A 13,800-nucleotide genomic window follows, 5' to 3' on the forward strand; every position below is an offset into this window, starting at 1 on the left:
ATATTGCATTGGAATGGTCTGTTCCTTGAAAGTTGCAGAGTCTATGATGCCAGATGGACCAGAACTCCTGAGTTAATTCTTCAGCAGCTTTTTTCTTCCTTCTTGATTACTCATGTATTTCTTCCATTTTCTTAATTTCAATATAGGACAGTGCTAAATACATGATAAGCATTAATAAATATCTATTGAATAAATGAACGTATGGGTGAACAAATTTTATAACTTATTAATTTCCTAGAAGAAACTTTAAGGAATTATATTTTTAAAGCATATTTTACACTACTCTTACGTATCTGAGATCATCTTCCTTTTCTAGATCCTAATTTTATGGATTTCCTTTTAAATTAGTAAAAAGATATGTTTCCCATTGATTCCTTCCTTCTCCTTTCCTTGAAAGTTTTTATTTTCATATATTAAATAAAACATTTCTAGAAAGTTATTTTTGATGACATAATATTTCGTTCCATGAGTGCTTAAAGTCTGGAGCTTGAGTTCAGATTCTGGTTCTGCCACTTACTAGCAGTGGACAAGTTATTTAACTTCTCTGTTCTCAGCTTCCTTATCAATAAAATGAAAATAATAATAGAACTTACCTCATAGAGTTACGAGAATTAAATGCTCCAGGACTATGACCAGTACTCATTAGGCACTATTATATAAGAGTTTGTGGAATGTGATATATTTACTAATCTTATTTATTATATGATTTGGCACCTATATTTTACTACTATCAATTTATGAAGGACCTTCCTGGCTATTGTATTTATAGTTTCTCCTTGGTTTTTGTTAATTCTGTTTATTCATTCAAAGAGCCAACTTCTGGTTTCATTAATTTTCTTTATTGTCTATTTTCCATTTCACTTATTTCTATTCTGTCTTTATTACATCTCTCCTGTTTGCTTTGGGTTTATTTTGTTCCCTTTTTTCTGGTCTCTTAGGTGGGAGATGAGGTTATTGATTTAAGGTTTTTCTTCTAACATAATTGCCATTTATAACTATAAACTTTAGCTGCATCTCATTAATTTTGGTAAGTTATATTTTCATGTGTCTCAAGTATTTTCCAATTTTTGGGGGGATTTCTTCTTTGACCCTTTGGATATTTAGGAGTATATTGATTAATTTCCACATACAGTGAATTTCTCAAATTTTCTTCTGTTGAATCCAGTTTCATTCCATTGTGTTCAGAGAACAACTGTGCATGATTTTATTTATTGAGACTTGTTGTATGGCCTCACATATGGCTTATCCTGGAGAATGTTGCATGTGCATTTGAGAAGTATGTGTATTCTGTTGATTGGAGTTTTCTATGAATGTCTGTTAGGTCTAGTTGGTTTATAGTGTTATTCAAGTCTTTTGTGTCCTTACTGATTTTGTCTAGTTGTTCTAATTTTTTTTTTTTTTTTTTTGGGATGGAGTCTTGCTCTGTCGCCCAGGCTGGAGTGCAGTGGCGCGATCTCGGCTCACTGCAATGTCCACCTCCCGGGTTCAAGTGATTCTCGTGCCTCAGCCTCCCGAGTAGCTGGGAGTACAGGTGTGCGCCACTGCATCTGGCTAATTTTTGTATTTTTAGTTGAGATCGGGTTTCACCATGTTGTCCAGGCTGGTCTCGAACTCCTGACCTCAGGTGATCTGCCTGCCTCGGCCTCCCAGAGTGCTGGGATTACAGGCATGAGCTACTGTGCCCAGCCAGTTTTTTGTATTTTTAGTAGAGACGAGGTTTCACCATGTTGGCCAAGCTGTTATTGAACTCCTGACCTCAGGTGATCCGCCTGCCTGAGCCTCCCAAAGTGCTGGGATTACAGGCATGAGCCGCCATGCCCGGCTGATAAATTTTTTAAAATCTTCTTTATACATGTTTCTGTGCTCTGTTTAGACAGTCTCAGATATATATATGTATCTGATATATATATCTCAGATATATGTTATGAATATATATGAAAAAATATATATATTTGTTATGAATTGTCCCTTTATCAGGAAAATGATTCCTTTTTCCCTATTTAAGGTATTTGTTACAAATTCTGATTTTATATTATCTACTATATCTTACCCTTAAACTTTTCTGAGTCATTTTCAGTGTATCTTTTATAGAAGGCTATGGTTGGAATTTTTTTAAAACCTGAGTATCATTGTCTTCTGGTATAGAATCTGAAAACCTTTTAAAAATTAGTGAGGCAAAAAAATTAGCCGGGTGTGGTGGCGGGTGCCTGTATTCCCAGCTACTCGGGAGGCTGAAGCAGGAGAATGGCATGAACCCGGGAGGCGGAGCTTGTAGTGAGGCGAGATTGCGCCACTGCACTCCAGCCTGGGCGACAGAGTGAGACTCCGGCTCAAAAAGAAAAAAAAAAAAGTATTGAGGCTGGGTGCAGTGGCTCACGCCTGTAATCCCAGCACTTTGGGAGGCTGAGGCAGGTGGATCACCTGAGGTCAGGAGTTCAAGACCAGCCTGGCCAACATAGTGAAACCCCGTCTCTACTAAAAATACAAAAAATGAGCTGGGTGTGGTGGTGGGCGCCTGTAATCTCAGCTACTTGGGAGGCTGAGGCAGGGGAATCGCATGAACCTGGGAGGCAGAGGTTGCAGTGAGCTGAGATCACGCCATTGCACTGCAGCCTGGTTAAGAACAGCGAAACTCCGTCTCAAACAAACAAAACAAAACAAATTACTATTGAAAGGGATAATTGGTCTAATTATTGCATTTTAAAAAGTGCTTTCCATTTTTGTTAATTCCTTTGTTTTCAGTTCCTCTTATAGGAACTTTTCCCTCACTGATCTGTATTTGTATTTTGTAGGGAAGGTATACGTATATATGATTTTCAGTTGTATAAGGAGTAACCTAAACATTTCTTAAGGACAGTTGACTCAGAGGAAAAAAAAATTGTTTTCAGTTTCTTCTCTAAAATGAGATGAGTACATTTTAACATTATCCTTCCTTTCCCTTTTCCTCACTTGTTTTTTCTCTGTGATCTGGAATTTCAGACTTAGTGGAATTTATTGCAGAGGAGAATTCTAAAGCCTGCATATTTGCCTTGTTTTTTAAGTAGTCTATTTTCTCCTGCTCAGATGCTTTGCTGGACTCAGAAGTTACATGAGCATAGGGTTAGGGAGCTGTCTGTTTATGAAGCTTGCTTTGTCCCTGGTGAACCTTCATTTTTAGCATCCAGTTCTCTGGAGCTTCTGTAGTCTGTCTTGGCTCAATGCTTCTGTCCCACATGCTCTGGCCTCTTACTCTGGAATGTCATTTACCTGTATGTTGACCTCTCTCTTCTCTATCCTTCACATTATCCCCTCTTCCATCAGTTTTCTCATCTATATTTTGGGAGTTTCTTCAGTTGATATTCCACATTACCAATTTATTATTAAGAAAAGTTAGTTCTGTGCTTTTCTTTTGATTTGTTTTTGGTTTTTTGAGATAGGGTCTCACTGTGTCGCCCAGGCTGGAGTGCAGTGGTGCAGTCATGGCTCACTGCAGCCTCAACCTCCCAGGCTCAACTGATCCTCCTACCTCAGCCTCCCAAGTAGCTGAGACTGCATGCGCATGCCACCATGCCTGGCTAATTTCTGGATTTTTCATAGAGGCGGAGTTTCACCATCTTGCCCAGGCTGGTCTTGAACTTCTGAGCTAAAGCAATCTACCTGCCTTGACTTCCCAAAATGCTGGCATTTACAGGCATGAGGCATCACGCCTAGCTGCCCTCTGATGTAATTTTTTTAAAAACAGATTTCAAACAAAAGTAAAGTTTTGAGGACTTACCAAATATCTGTGTACTTTCAGCCTTGGCCAGATTTCAATATTTTACCATATTTGCTTTAGAATTTTTTTTTTTTTTTGGATATTTAAACCCCTGTATACCCCTCCCTGCCTAGGGGTAGCCACTATCCTGAATTTGGTTTTGTTTGCCTACTTATTGCACTTGTATATATCAATAAACAATATATTGCTGGGTACAGTGGCTCACACCTGTAATCCCAGCACTTTGAGAAGCCGAGACAGGTGGATCACCTGAGGTTAGGAGTTCAAGACCAGCCTGGCCAACATGGCGAAACCTTGTCTCTACTAAAAATACAAAAATTAGCCCAACATGGTGGTGGGCGCCTGTAATCCCCTCTACTCGGGAGGCTGAGGCAGGAGAATCACTTGAACCTGAGAGGCAGAGGTTGCAGTGAGCTGAGATCCTGCCACTGCGCTCCAGCCTGGGTGACAGAGCGAAGACTCCGTCTCCAAAACAAAAAAACAATATACAATAGGGCTAATATGTTTTTAAGCTTAATATGAATGGTATCATACTGTACAACTGGTTTTGTAGTTTGCTTTTGTCACTCAATTATGTTGATGAGATTTATCGGGCTGCTATTTAAAGCAGTTTTCTTAGCACAGAGGCCCTGTTTGCTTGCCAAACTGCATGTCTGCTGGGTTGCATCTGTCTTTAAAGGGTGACTTCCTCTAATTAATCCACTGGGGTGAGGGGTAAGTTGAACCTTTTTTGTGTTCTTACAAGTGTGGATACAAGCTAAAGGTGGCCCTGTGTGGTTCCCTCACTACAACCATGGTATAGTAGTCCGTTGTAGAAATATACCACAGATCTACTGATGGACCTGTTGGGTTATTCTATATGTTTTGCTATTAAAAGTCATACTTCACTGAACATTCTTGGACTTGCGTCTTTGTGCACACCTGGAATATTACATAAAAGTGGAGTTGCCGGGGTGCATATACCAAATTGCTTATCAGGCTGGGCGTAGTGGCTCACACCTTTAATCCCAGCATTTTGGAGGCTGAGGCAGGCAGATCATCTGAGGTCAGGAGTTGGAGACCAGCCTGGCCAATATGGTGAAACCCCATATCTACTTAAAAAAAAAAAAAAAGCCAGGCGTGGTGGTGGGCACCTGTAATCCCAACTACTTGGGAGGCTGATGAGAATCGCTTAAACCCAGGAAGGCGGAGGTTGTAATGAGCTGAGATGATGCCACTGCAAGACTCTGTCTCAAAAACAACAACAAAAACCAAATTGCTGATCAAAGTGGTTTTAATAGTTTACATTTTGACTAGCAGTATATTAGTGTTTGTGATGTTCTCTGTATATCTTTGTTATCATCAGATTTTTTTGATAATATGCTGGGTTTGAAAAGGAATTTCATTCTGGCTTCACTATGTGTTTCTGATTACTGTATTTATTGGTTATTCAGATTACCTGCTCTGAAAATATTTCTTCATATCTTTTGCTTATTTTTTTTGAGGGGTTGTCTTTTTCTTAATGATTTGTAAGAGTTCCTTATATATTCGATCATTTTATATTTTTGTGGGTTACATATCTCTTTGTAGCTTGTCTTTTCACATTAGGGCATTTGACATATATTAAAAATTTGTATATTAACAGAATCTTGATATTTATCTTCATAGTTTGTGCTTCTTATGTCTTGATTTGTAATGACATCTCTATATTGGGTTTTCATAGATTCATGGGGTGCTAATGTTTAAATCTGTAATTATAACTATTTTTAGTTTCATTATAATTTTTCCCTATTTAATTCAGTACCTTATTTCCCCCACTCCCCCCCATCTCCAAGAGACAAGGTCTTCCTTTGTTGGCCAGGCTGGAGTGAGTGCAGTGACATGATCACAGCTCACTGCAACCTTAAACTCCTGGTATCAAGTGATCCTCCCACCTCAGCCTCCAGAAGAATTAGGACTACAGGCACGTGCCACTATGTCTGGCTTATATATATTTTTTGGGGGTGGTGGGGGAGAGTAGAGATGAGGTTTTGCTATGTTGCCCAGGCTGGTCTCGACCTGTTGGGCTGAAGTGGTCCTGCCTCAGCCTCCCAAAGTACAGGATTGCAGGTGTGAGCCACCACGCCTAGCCCTTTTTATAATTCCTTCTATTTGTTCATTCATTAAACAATTCAGTCAGAAATACTGAGTGCCCATTACACGCTAGATATGCTGCTAGGTGCTAAGATACAGATATAAATAAAAGAAAGTTGGCCGGGTGCGGTGGCTCACGCCTGTAATCCCAGGACTTTGGGAGGCCGAGGCGGGTGGATCATGAGGTCAGGAGTTCAAGACCAGCCTGGCCAATATTGTGAAACCCCGTCTCTAATAAAAATACAAAAAAAAATTAGCTGGGTGTGGTGGCGCACCTGTAGTCCCAGCTACTCAGGAGGCTGAGGCAGAAGAATCACTTGAACCCAGGAGGTGGAGGTTGCAGTGAGCCGAGATTTTGCCACTGCACTGCAGCCTGGGCGACAGAGTGAGACTTCGTCTCAGAAAAAACAAAAAAACAAAGTCACCGCCTCAAGGAGCTACATTTCTGGTGGGGGAAAGATGCATAGTAAGCACTACCCAGTAAGTTGGTGTGTCAAAAGTGCTATGTAGATATTTATGAAGGAATATGTATACCAGGAATATGTTGGGGCAGTGTGGTGTCTTATAGAGCGGGTAGGGAAGGTCTTGTTAGTATGAAACCTGGTGAATGGGAGAGAATAGGCCAAGTGGCTATTTGTGAGGGAAGAAAATTACAGGCAAAGGGCAATTACAGGTACAAGACTCTGAGGTGGTGTATGCTGCTTGACTTACTGGAAGTAAGGAGTTAGAACTACTGGAGTTGTCTGATTTTCTAAAATTTTGGGGGATGAGGCCTGCTTTTTTACTGTCTGCTGATTCTCATTTATGATGAATTGTCGTGTTTACTAATCTTGGATTATACATTCATCTTCAGCAAGATTTTAGCTATACAGTGAGATTCCAGAATAGTTTTGTGTCTTCCAGGCACTCAGCTCCTGGCCGAAGTGGATGCTACAAATTTAGACATCAAATTTACAGGGTAGTTATTTTTCTCATCTAGATTCCAGACTTGGCCATTCAAGGCTCCTTGTTATCTCCCTGTGCCTGTGGTTGGGGGGTTAACGGGAGTGTAGGTTGGAGTGGTGCAATTTTTTTCACTTACATTCTTTTCCTGGGGTTGTGGTCCTAATGGTAATCATCCTGGTTTTATGCATTGGCTTCATATCTCATTTTGTTTAGTACACATCAACAGCTTTAATTCCTGGATTACAGAGACACTCAAGCTACAACAAAAACCGGGCTTCTGCTGTGTCAACTCACAGACTCTCCACTTTGGGTTTTAGCTTACTCCTAATTTCTGGCTCTTGGGAGCTCAGCTGTGCATGGAAAGGATGTGTGTTATAGTTTATCCAAGATTTCTACGTATTTGAAGCAGATGGGTTTCATCTATAGTGTTAGGTTAGATTCTGCTTTATTCCCTCCACTAAAACCATTAACACTAATCAGAAAGTGCTAATCAGTTGATTAACAAGAGATTTAGTTCAGCAGAAATTTCAGGATATTCTTGGAATTTGGGCAACAAATATCTCTAGTTTCAAAGACCCTTTGTAGACTTTCCTATATTGCTGTTGATGGTGAGGGGGCAGGGGAGAGGTAAAGGCCTATGCTCAAGTTTTCCTAAATTAGAGATGCTCTTTTGCTATTGTTACAAATGCATATAATTGCTCCAGTACTTTATCAAATTCCCTTTAGTCTGTATTTATGTAAACCTAGTTTGATATACTGAACCATTCTTTTATTCCTGGAATAAATGCTGGTTGGTCATCTTAATACATCTGATTATTCCCTTTGGTAATATTTTGAGTAAAAAATTCTATAGTGAATCCTGTTTGCTTCATGGACTGAGTATAGTAGCATATCTTTTTCCTGTGACTAGAAGTTATTTATGAAAGAGAATCATTTATGTTTGAAGAAGTAAATATGCCTGTTTCAAATGATCCTTTAGGGGCTCTGTATAAACGATTCCAGTGTATTTCTCAGTTGTTATTAAAGTACTTGATTTTTTTCTTGTCTAACTTTTAGCAATTTTTATATTAATATTTCAAAGAACCATGTTTAAGTAAATTACTAACAAAAGAACTCTTTGGGGGAACTTTGTGAAATTTTCTCTTGGCAATTGCTAAAAGTTTTCTTATGTTTTCTAAAAGTTCAGTAATAGTACATTTATCTTTAGAAAAGTTTGCTTTTCAAAAAGTGTTTCCATTTTTATTGTGGTCAGAATGTGCTGTGAATTTTAAATGTATTTTTAAGATATTATAGCTAAATTGTACCTCATTGTTTTCTCTAAAAAGTTTTACTGCTTTTGCTTCCACTCCACTACTCAGTGATAACAAGGGTAACAATTTTCCACTAGAATTGCTTGTCACTTTATTTTTGTACTTTTGTTATACTACTGAACATCTTTTTAAATCATTGCCACAAAATATCTCACTTTTATTATTTTCACATTGCTCTAGTATATCAACTTTGGAAACGACATCATTCTATTTATAGCATTCTGTTTTTAGTAGTGGTATTTCCATTTACAAAATACAGTAATTCTTGATCGCTGAAAATGTCAAATCCTAGAAAACATAGCATGCCTATGTGTGATGTTAACATCATTCTCGAATAGTTGTTGGTTGAAGATTCATTTGATGAATCCGATTTTTCCGAAATAGATGAGTCTGATGATACAGACGATTCTGGTGTTAGTTCTCTTTAGAAATAACTCCAAGAACACTTTTAATAGTTTATTTTCACATTGAAAATCAGATTTGCTCCAGCCTCAAAGAGCATATTTATGTAAAATTAGGTAAGCGATATAGAAGCTGCACTTTTTTTCTAAATGGGAAGGCATTAAAAAAGAAAAGTCTCATTTTAGTAACATAGTCTTCCTTAAACTCTATGCCACTTGTAAGATTTCTGAAAACTGAAGACATAGAAGGGAAAGGGCTTGATATGAACGACAGCTTTGCTGGTAAATAAACCCAACTGAACCTAAGATTATCTAAGGTAACCTCTTTTTCTAGTCTTTTATTGTGTGAACAGTTACCTCCTGCTGAGTTGTTGGCAGAATTTCCATATAATCTTGCTTATGACCATTTCTACATTATTTGTATCATCTTTTAGAAGTCTTACCCAGGTTGATATAGATTACTGTTGTCTAGATCTATGCCTCCAATTCTTCTTATGTGGCATTAGGGATTTTAAGCTTGTTCTTTTTCAGACATCGTATAGTCAATTCTTGAATGTGTTGAGAGGTGCTATGTTATTGTAAGCTTTCTTCTTCTTCTCTGAATGATTAGCTTGTTTAAATTTTACCTTGAATTCTTTTTTTTTTTTTTTTTTTCTTTTCTGAGACGGAGTCTCGCTCTGTCGCCCAGGCTGGAGTGCAGTGGTGCGATCTCGGCTCACTGCAAGCTCCAGCTCCACCTCCCAGGTTCACGCCATTCTCCTGCCTCAGCCTCCTGAGTAGCTAGGACTACAGGCACCCACCACCATGCCTGGCTAATTTTTTTTTTTTTTTGTATTTTGAGTAGAGACAGGGTTTCACCATGTTAGCCAGGATGGTCTCGATCTCCTGACCTTGTGATCCACCCGCCTCGGCCTCCCAAAGTGCTGGGATTACAGGTGTGAGCCACCACGCCCGGCCTTTACCTTGAATTCTTCAAATTCGGCTTGTGACTTTGCACTTCAGGATTCCGAGTGTTCTCTGTCTTCTTCCTGCATTGTTTTTCTTATACCATACAGGTTTTTCATTGGCCTTGACTTTTTGTTGTTAAATCATTCTTCTTTGGGTTTATCTTCATTTGTTTCTGCTGAATATTGTTTCAAACTAAAAATAACATTCCACATTTTAATTGATGTGTGGACTCTTAATCTACCTAAAATGTGGGGTGAAGTTCCATGATTCCAGCTAGTCTGGAATAGGTCATTTAACTGGATGTTAATCCACCTACATTGTTCCCTAAGTGACATGTGGGTCCCATTCTGCTGACATATTTGTGGGTCCTGGTAACAACAATTTGGGTAGATTTGCTGATTCCTCTTTTCTCCTTAGTGGAAGAGAAAGCCAATACCCACCTCCTCTTGGGCATGTGCTTAGACGCCTGTGCTCGCTACCTTCTGTTCTCCAAGCAGCCGTCACAGGCACAAAGGATGTATGAAAAAGCTCTGCAGATTTCTGAAGAAATACAAGGAGAAAGACACCCACAGGTAAGGGAGGAAAACACAGAAGGGGGAATATAAAACAAAGGCTTCAAAATTGAAGGGTGTGAAATGTCACACTCATTGGTAACAGGATCAGCAGATGGTCCTAGATCCTCCTTGCTCCCCAGTCTACTCATTTTCTTATCACCAGCACCCTCACCCCAACTATTTGTTTCAGAAAGGATTTGAGACTAGTTATCAGTTACTAGGTCTGCCCAGAACTTTTTGCATGATCCATGGTTTGCACAACAGAGCAACCTTTCTACAGGGCAGGACTGGTCAGGCTTCAAGGGACACAGCACAGTATTTCAGAGTGGGGTCTGTAGATACCCCTATTAGAAGCTTATGAGGAACAGTTTAATACACAAATATCCTTGCCTCCCTTGCCCCACAGTTAAAATGGCAGGAGGTGAGGGAAGGAACAAGGGACTACATTAAAAACACTTTTAAACCATTGGCGTATTATAGAATTTAAGTATAACGTGTAAAGCTCTGTGTTAGAACACTAAACACATTGAATTGAAATCATCTCTTTGGGTCTCCCCTCCATCCAAATAAGTTCGTAGATGTAAGGAGTGCATCGCTTTGTCTATGAATGCTCGCTACCGCCAATATAAGACATAACAATTTTAACTGAATGTGTCCCAAAGCTGGGGTACATGGGTAGGGTGAGTAATATGTTTTGGAAGAAAAGGGAGGTTGAGCTATGAATTATCTCCATGAAAGGGATTTACAACTTATTATGAAGAGTCCCTTAATGGAGTGAAGAATAATAAGCAAGTACAGAATTCAGATCTCCAAGTACTAGAGTCAGGGGGCTTAAAGCATGGCATCAGTGGGGAAGTAGGTATGGAAGTCTACCTCTTAAAGTAGCCAAATTTAAAAAACTCCTACTGGGCATCTTCCTAAAATAGATGGTGTATTTCTTGTTTTTGATGAGCCTCAGGGTTATCAGCAGGAACAACATAATACAGTGGGGCTCCAGAGGCAATCAAACCATAAGAGGCTGGCTTCTCAAAGTTGCTCAGCCTTAAAGGAGATCATATGTGTAACTTCTTGCTGTTGTTTTTCATTTGGTGCTTCTAATTGGGTAATTAGTTGGATTAATAAGCACTGTCTGTTACCTAATTTCCAGATTTGTATTATTTCCCAAAAGGTCAAACTAACATTGTCCACTGTACAATGGTGATTACCAAATGCCCACAAATTTGTTAAAGGCTGGTATCCTTCATCTTTTGTGGAATGCTAGGAAAGATGAAATCTTATGTATTCAGAGTTGGATGCACTCCACATTAAAGTTCTGTGCAGGCATGTTTTTAAAGAAAAAACTTTTTTCTTTTACATATAGACCATTGTGCTGATGAGTGACCTGGCTACTACCCTGGATGCACAGGGCCGCTTTGATGAGGCCTATATTTATATGCAAAGGGCATCAGATCTGGCAAGACAGATAAATCATCCTGAGCTACACATGGTACTCAGTAATCTAGCTGCAGTTTTGATGCACAGAGGTAGGTAGCAATGGAAACTTAACTGACTTGCTTTAAGGGAGGGATGTCACTGGATTGATAAATTTCTGAAGTGGTATGTAGGGAGGGCAAGGGCCAACGAAGAAACATGTAAATTAAAAGGCTAGTTGAATGGCAGAAAAAGGAGGTATTGATTAGGTTGAAGTACTATTGTGTTCAATTCACATAACTTCTACAGACCTGCACTAGCGCCTGTCGAACCCCATCAAGCTGGAGAAAACCTTGCAATGATAGTACCTTACGTCAGTAGTGCTTTACAGATTTCTAAATGTGTTCAGTTACAATGTGTTTCTCACAGTGTGCTGGTGAAGCTTTATGACAGGAAGTATCAGTTTGTCAGACATTTCTTAGTGTCAGCACACTATACCTATCATTTTCAGAAACCTGGGATGACAGGTGTACTACACATACCACCATTCATCTTGGGCTCATCAAAGGCCTCAGGATATACTGGAAAGGACCGTTAGGAATCCCACAGCATTCAGTGGAGTTCCAGCCTGTCAGATGGGGATGAAATGAGATAGCACCAGCCTGTCGCTTCATAAGCACACAGTAAATTAGCCCTATATCTGCATTCATGCTGTCTCTTCAGAATCACCTTGAAAACATAACACTTTCTTCTTACTGTCCCTTCTCTCTGGGTTATTTTAGAACGATATACACAAGCAAAAGAGATCTACCAGGAAGCACTGAAGCAAGCAAAGCTGAAAAAAGATGAAATTTCTGTACAACACATCAGGGAAGAGTTGGCTGAGCTGTCAAAGAAAAGTAGACCTTTGACTTAAATTCTGTCAAGCTCTAAATCCATTTTTGTGTAGGGAGAATCATGTCTAGTAATGCGGAAGAATAGCTGTCATTCCTGTCTCTTTGGCACCCAGATCAATGGCTTAAATCTGTCGTTTTTGATATTCAGGTTTCCTCAATTGAGCCTTAGTGAAGGAGGGGTTGTATACACTGCCATTTTTGTATTTTAAAGGAAAAATGACTTTCATTCCCAACTGATTATGACCTTTCAGGATGTCGTCAAGTGATGCTTTCAGTTGTAACACATGATTTGGTGCTGTCCCTGCTGCTCTAAGTAGAACTATAGATTAATATGGGCTGGTGTTCCTGTGCGCTGTGGGTGTGGTGATTCAGCCTGGCATTTCTACCATAAGTTTTTGGTCTACTGATTTGCTGCCCTCTCTTCTCTTACTTTATCAATACCTGGCAAACTGACCAGAATTACCTTCCTCATGGCAAAGGGGGATTATGGTGAATTGTTTTTCTTATAGTCTGTTTCATGAAGCACAAGTGGAATTCAATACATAAAAGAGAAAAATATCTTAGTTTGCTACCAGCATCCAGCATGAAGTTTTAAAGTGGGGATTAGGCACGTGACAGTATAGCACCCATTTGAATTTAAGTAAAAGTGAACCATATTTATCTGGTTATATAAAACTAAAAATGGGGGTGTTTATATAGTTTATATAAAACTAAAAACTAAGAATGATGTAACCTTTTGTCTGTGTTATCTGAACAGTCTACTTCCTTTGCAGCCTTAGTCACACAACTGAGTCATCTCAAGTACTCTTTAAGGACACACAGCCCAGGCTGTTCTGAGTCAGAATAGGCCCCTACAGGTATATATTAAAACTCTTCGTAATTCTAATGTGTACTGCTGGTATAGTTGAACTACTGACCTGGATCTTAGTCCTAGCCTTTTTGCTTTTGCAATTTCAGTATCTTCATCTCTAAACTAGGGAAACACTGGGATTCTTTCTTAGCTGTGGGGGAAGGTATTTGGTTAGATGACTTTGAATGAATAGACTGCTATGCTGAAAGAGCTTTATCACACTGTCTCAAAGTATGTAAAGATACATAGGTGGATGCTCTTACCGCAGCAGTCGTATGAATACATTTTTAGCCATTTACCTAAGGAAAAAGACAGTTTTTCTAGGTACCATGAAGGAAGATTGACCCTGTTGGTATGCCTGTGGGGGTGGGATGTGAGTGGGACTGATAAACTGATATTTTTGGTTCGTATGTACATACTGGAAGAATCTTTTCATAATAAATGAGACTATACAACAATATTGTATGTATCCCAGTAATCTTTGCATTTCTCAAAAAAAAAAAACAAAAAAAAACTTCCTGAAGAAAATAAAAACACCAGAAACCTTGAGGTCCAAATCCTCAGGGATTAGACTAAAACTAGAGTTTTGTATGTTGCAGATGTAAATTTATTCCTATTTT

General features: G+C 39.1%; 1 protein-coding gene across 2 annotated transcripts in view; it reads left to right on the forward strand.

The window, feature by feature from the left end:
* Nucleotides 1-13,640, forward strand: part of TTC19 (tetratricopeptide repeat domain 19) — a 29,023-nt gene extending 15,383 nt beyond the window's left edge. For both annotated transcript variants that reach the window (XM_054456646.2, XM_054456645.2), the window contains 3 exons: nt 9,888-10,042; nt 11,385-11,547; nt 12,217-13,640. In XM_054456646.2, the coding sequence (XP_054312621.1) occupies nt 9,888-10,042; nt 11,385-11,547; nt 12,217-12,350 (452 nt within the window). In that variant the 3' untranslated portion in view covers nt 12,351-13,640. The remainder of the gene's footprint in view (nt 1-9,887; nt 10,043-11,384; nt 11,548-12,216) is intronic.
* Nucleotides 13,641-13,800: the final 160 nt, after the last annotated feature.

The sequence above is a fragment of the Pongo pygmaeus genome, chromosome 19, assembly GCF_028885625.2.
Source record: "Pongo pygmaeus isolate AG05252 chromosome 19, NHGRI_mPonPyg2-v2.0_pri, whole genome shotgun sequence".
In the NCBI taxonomy this organism is placed as follows: Eukaryota; Metazoa; Chordata; class Mammalia; order Primates; family Hominidae; genus Pongo; species Pongo pygmaeus.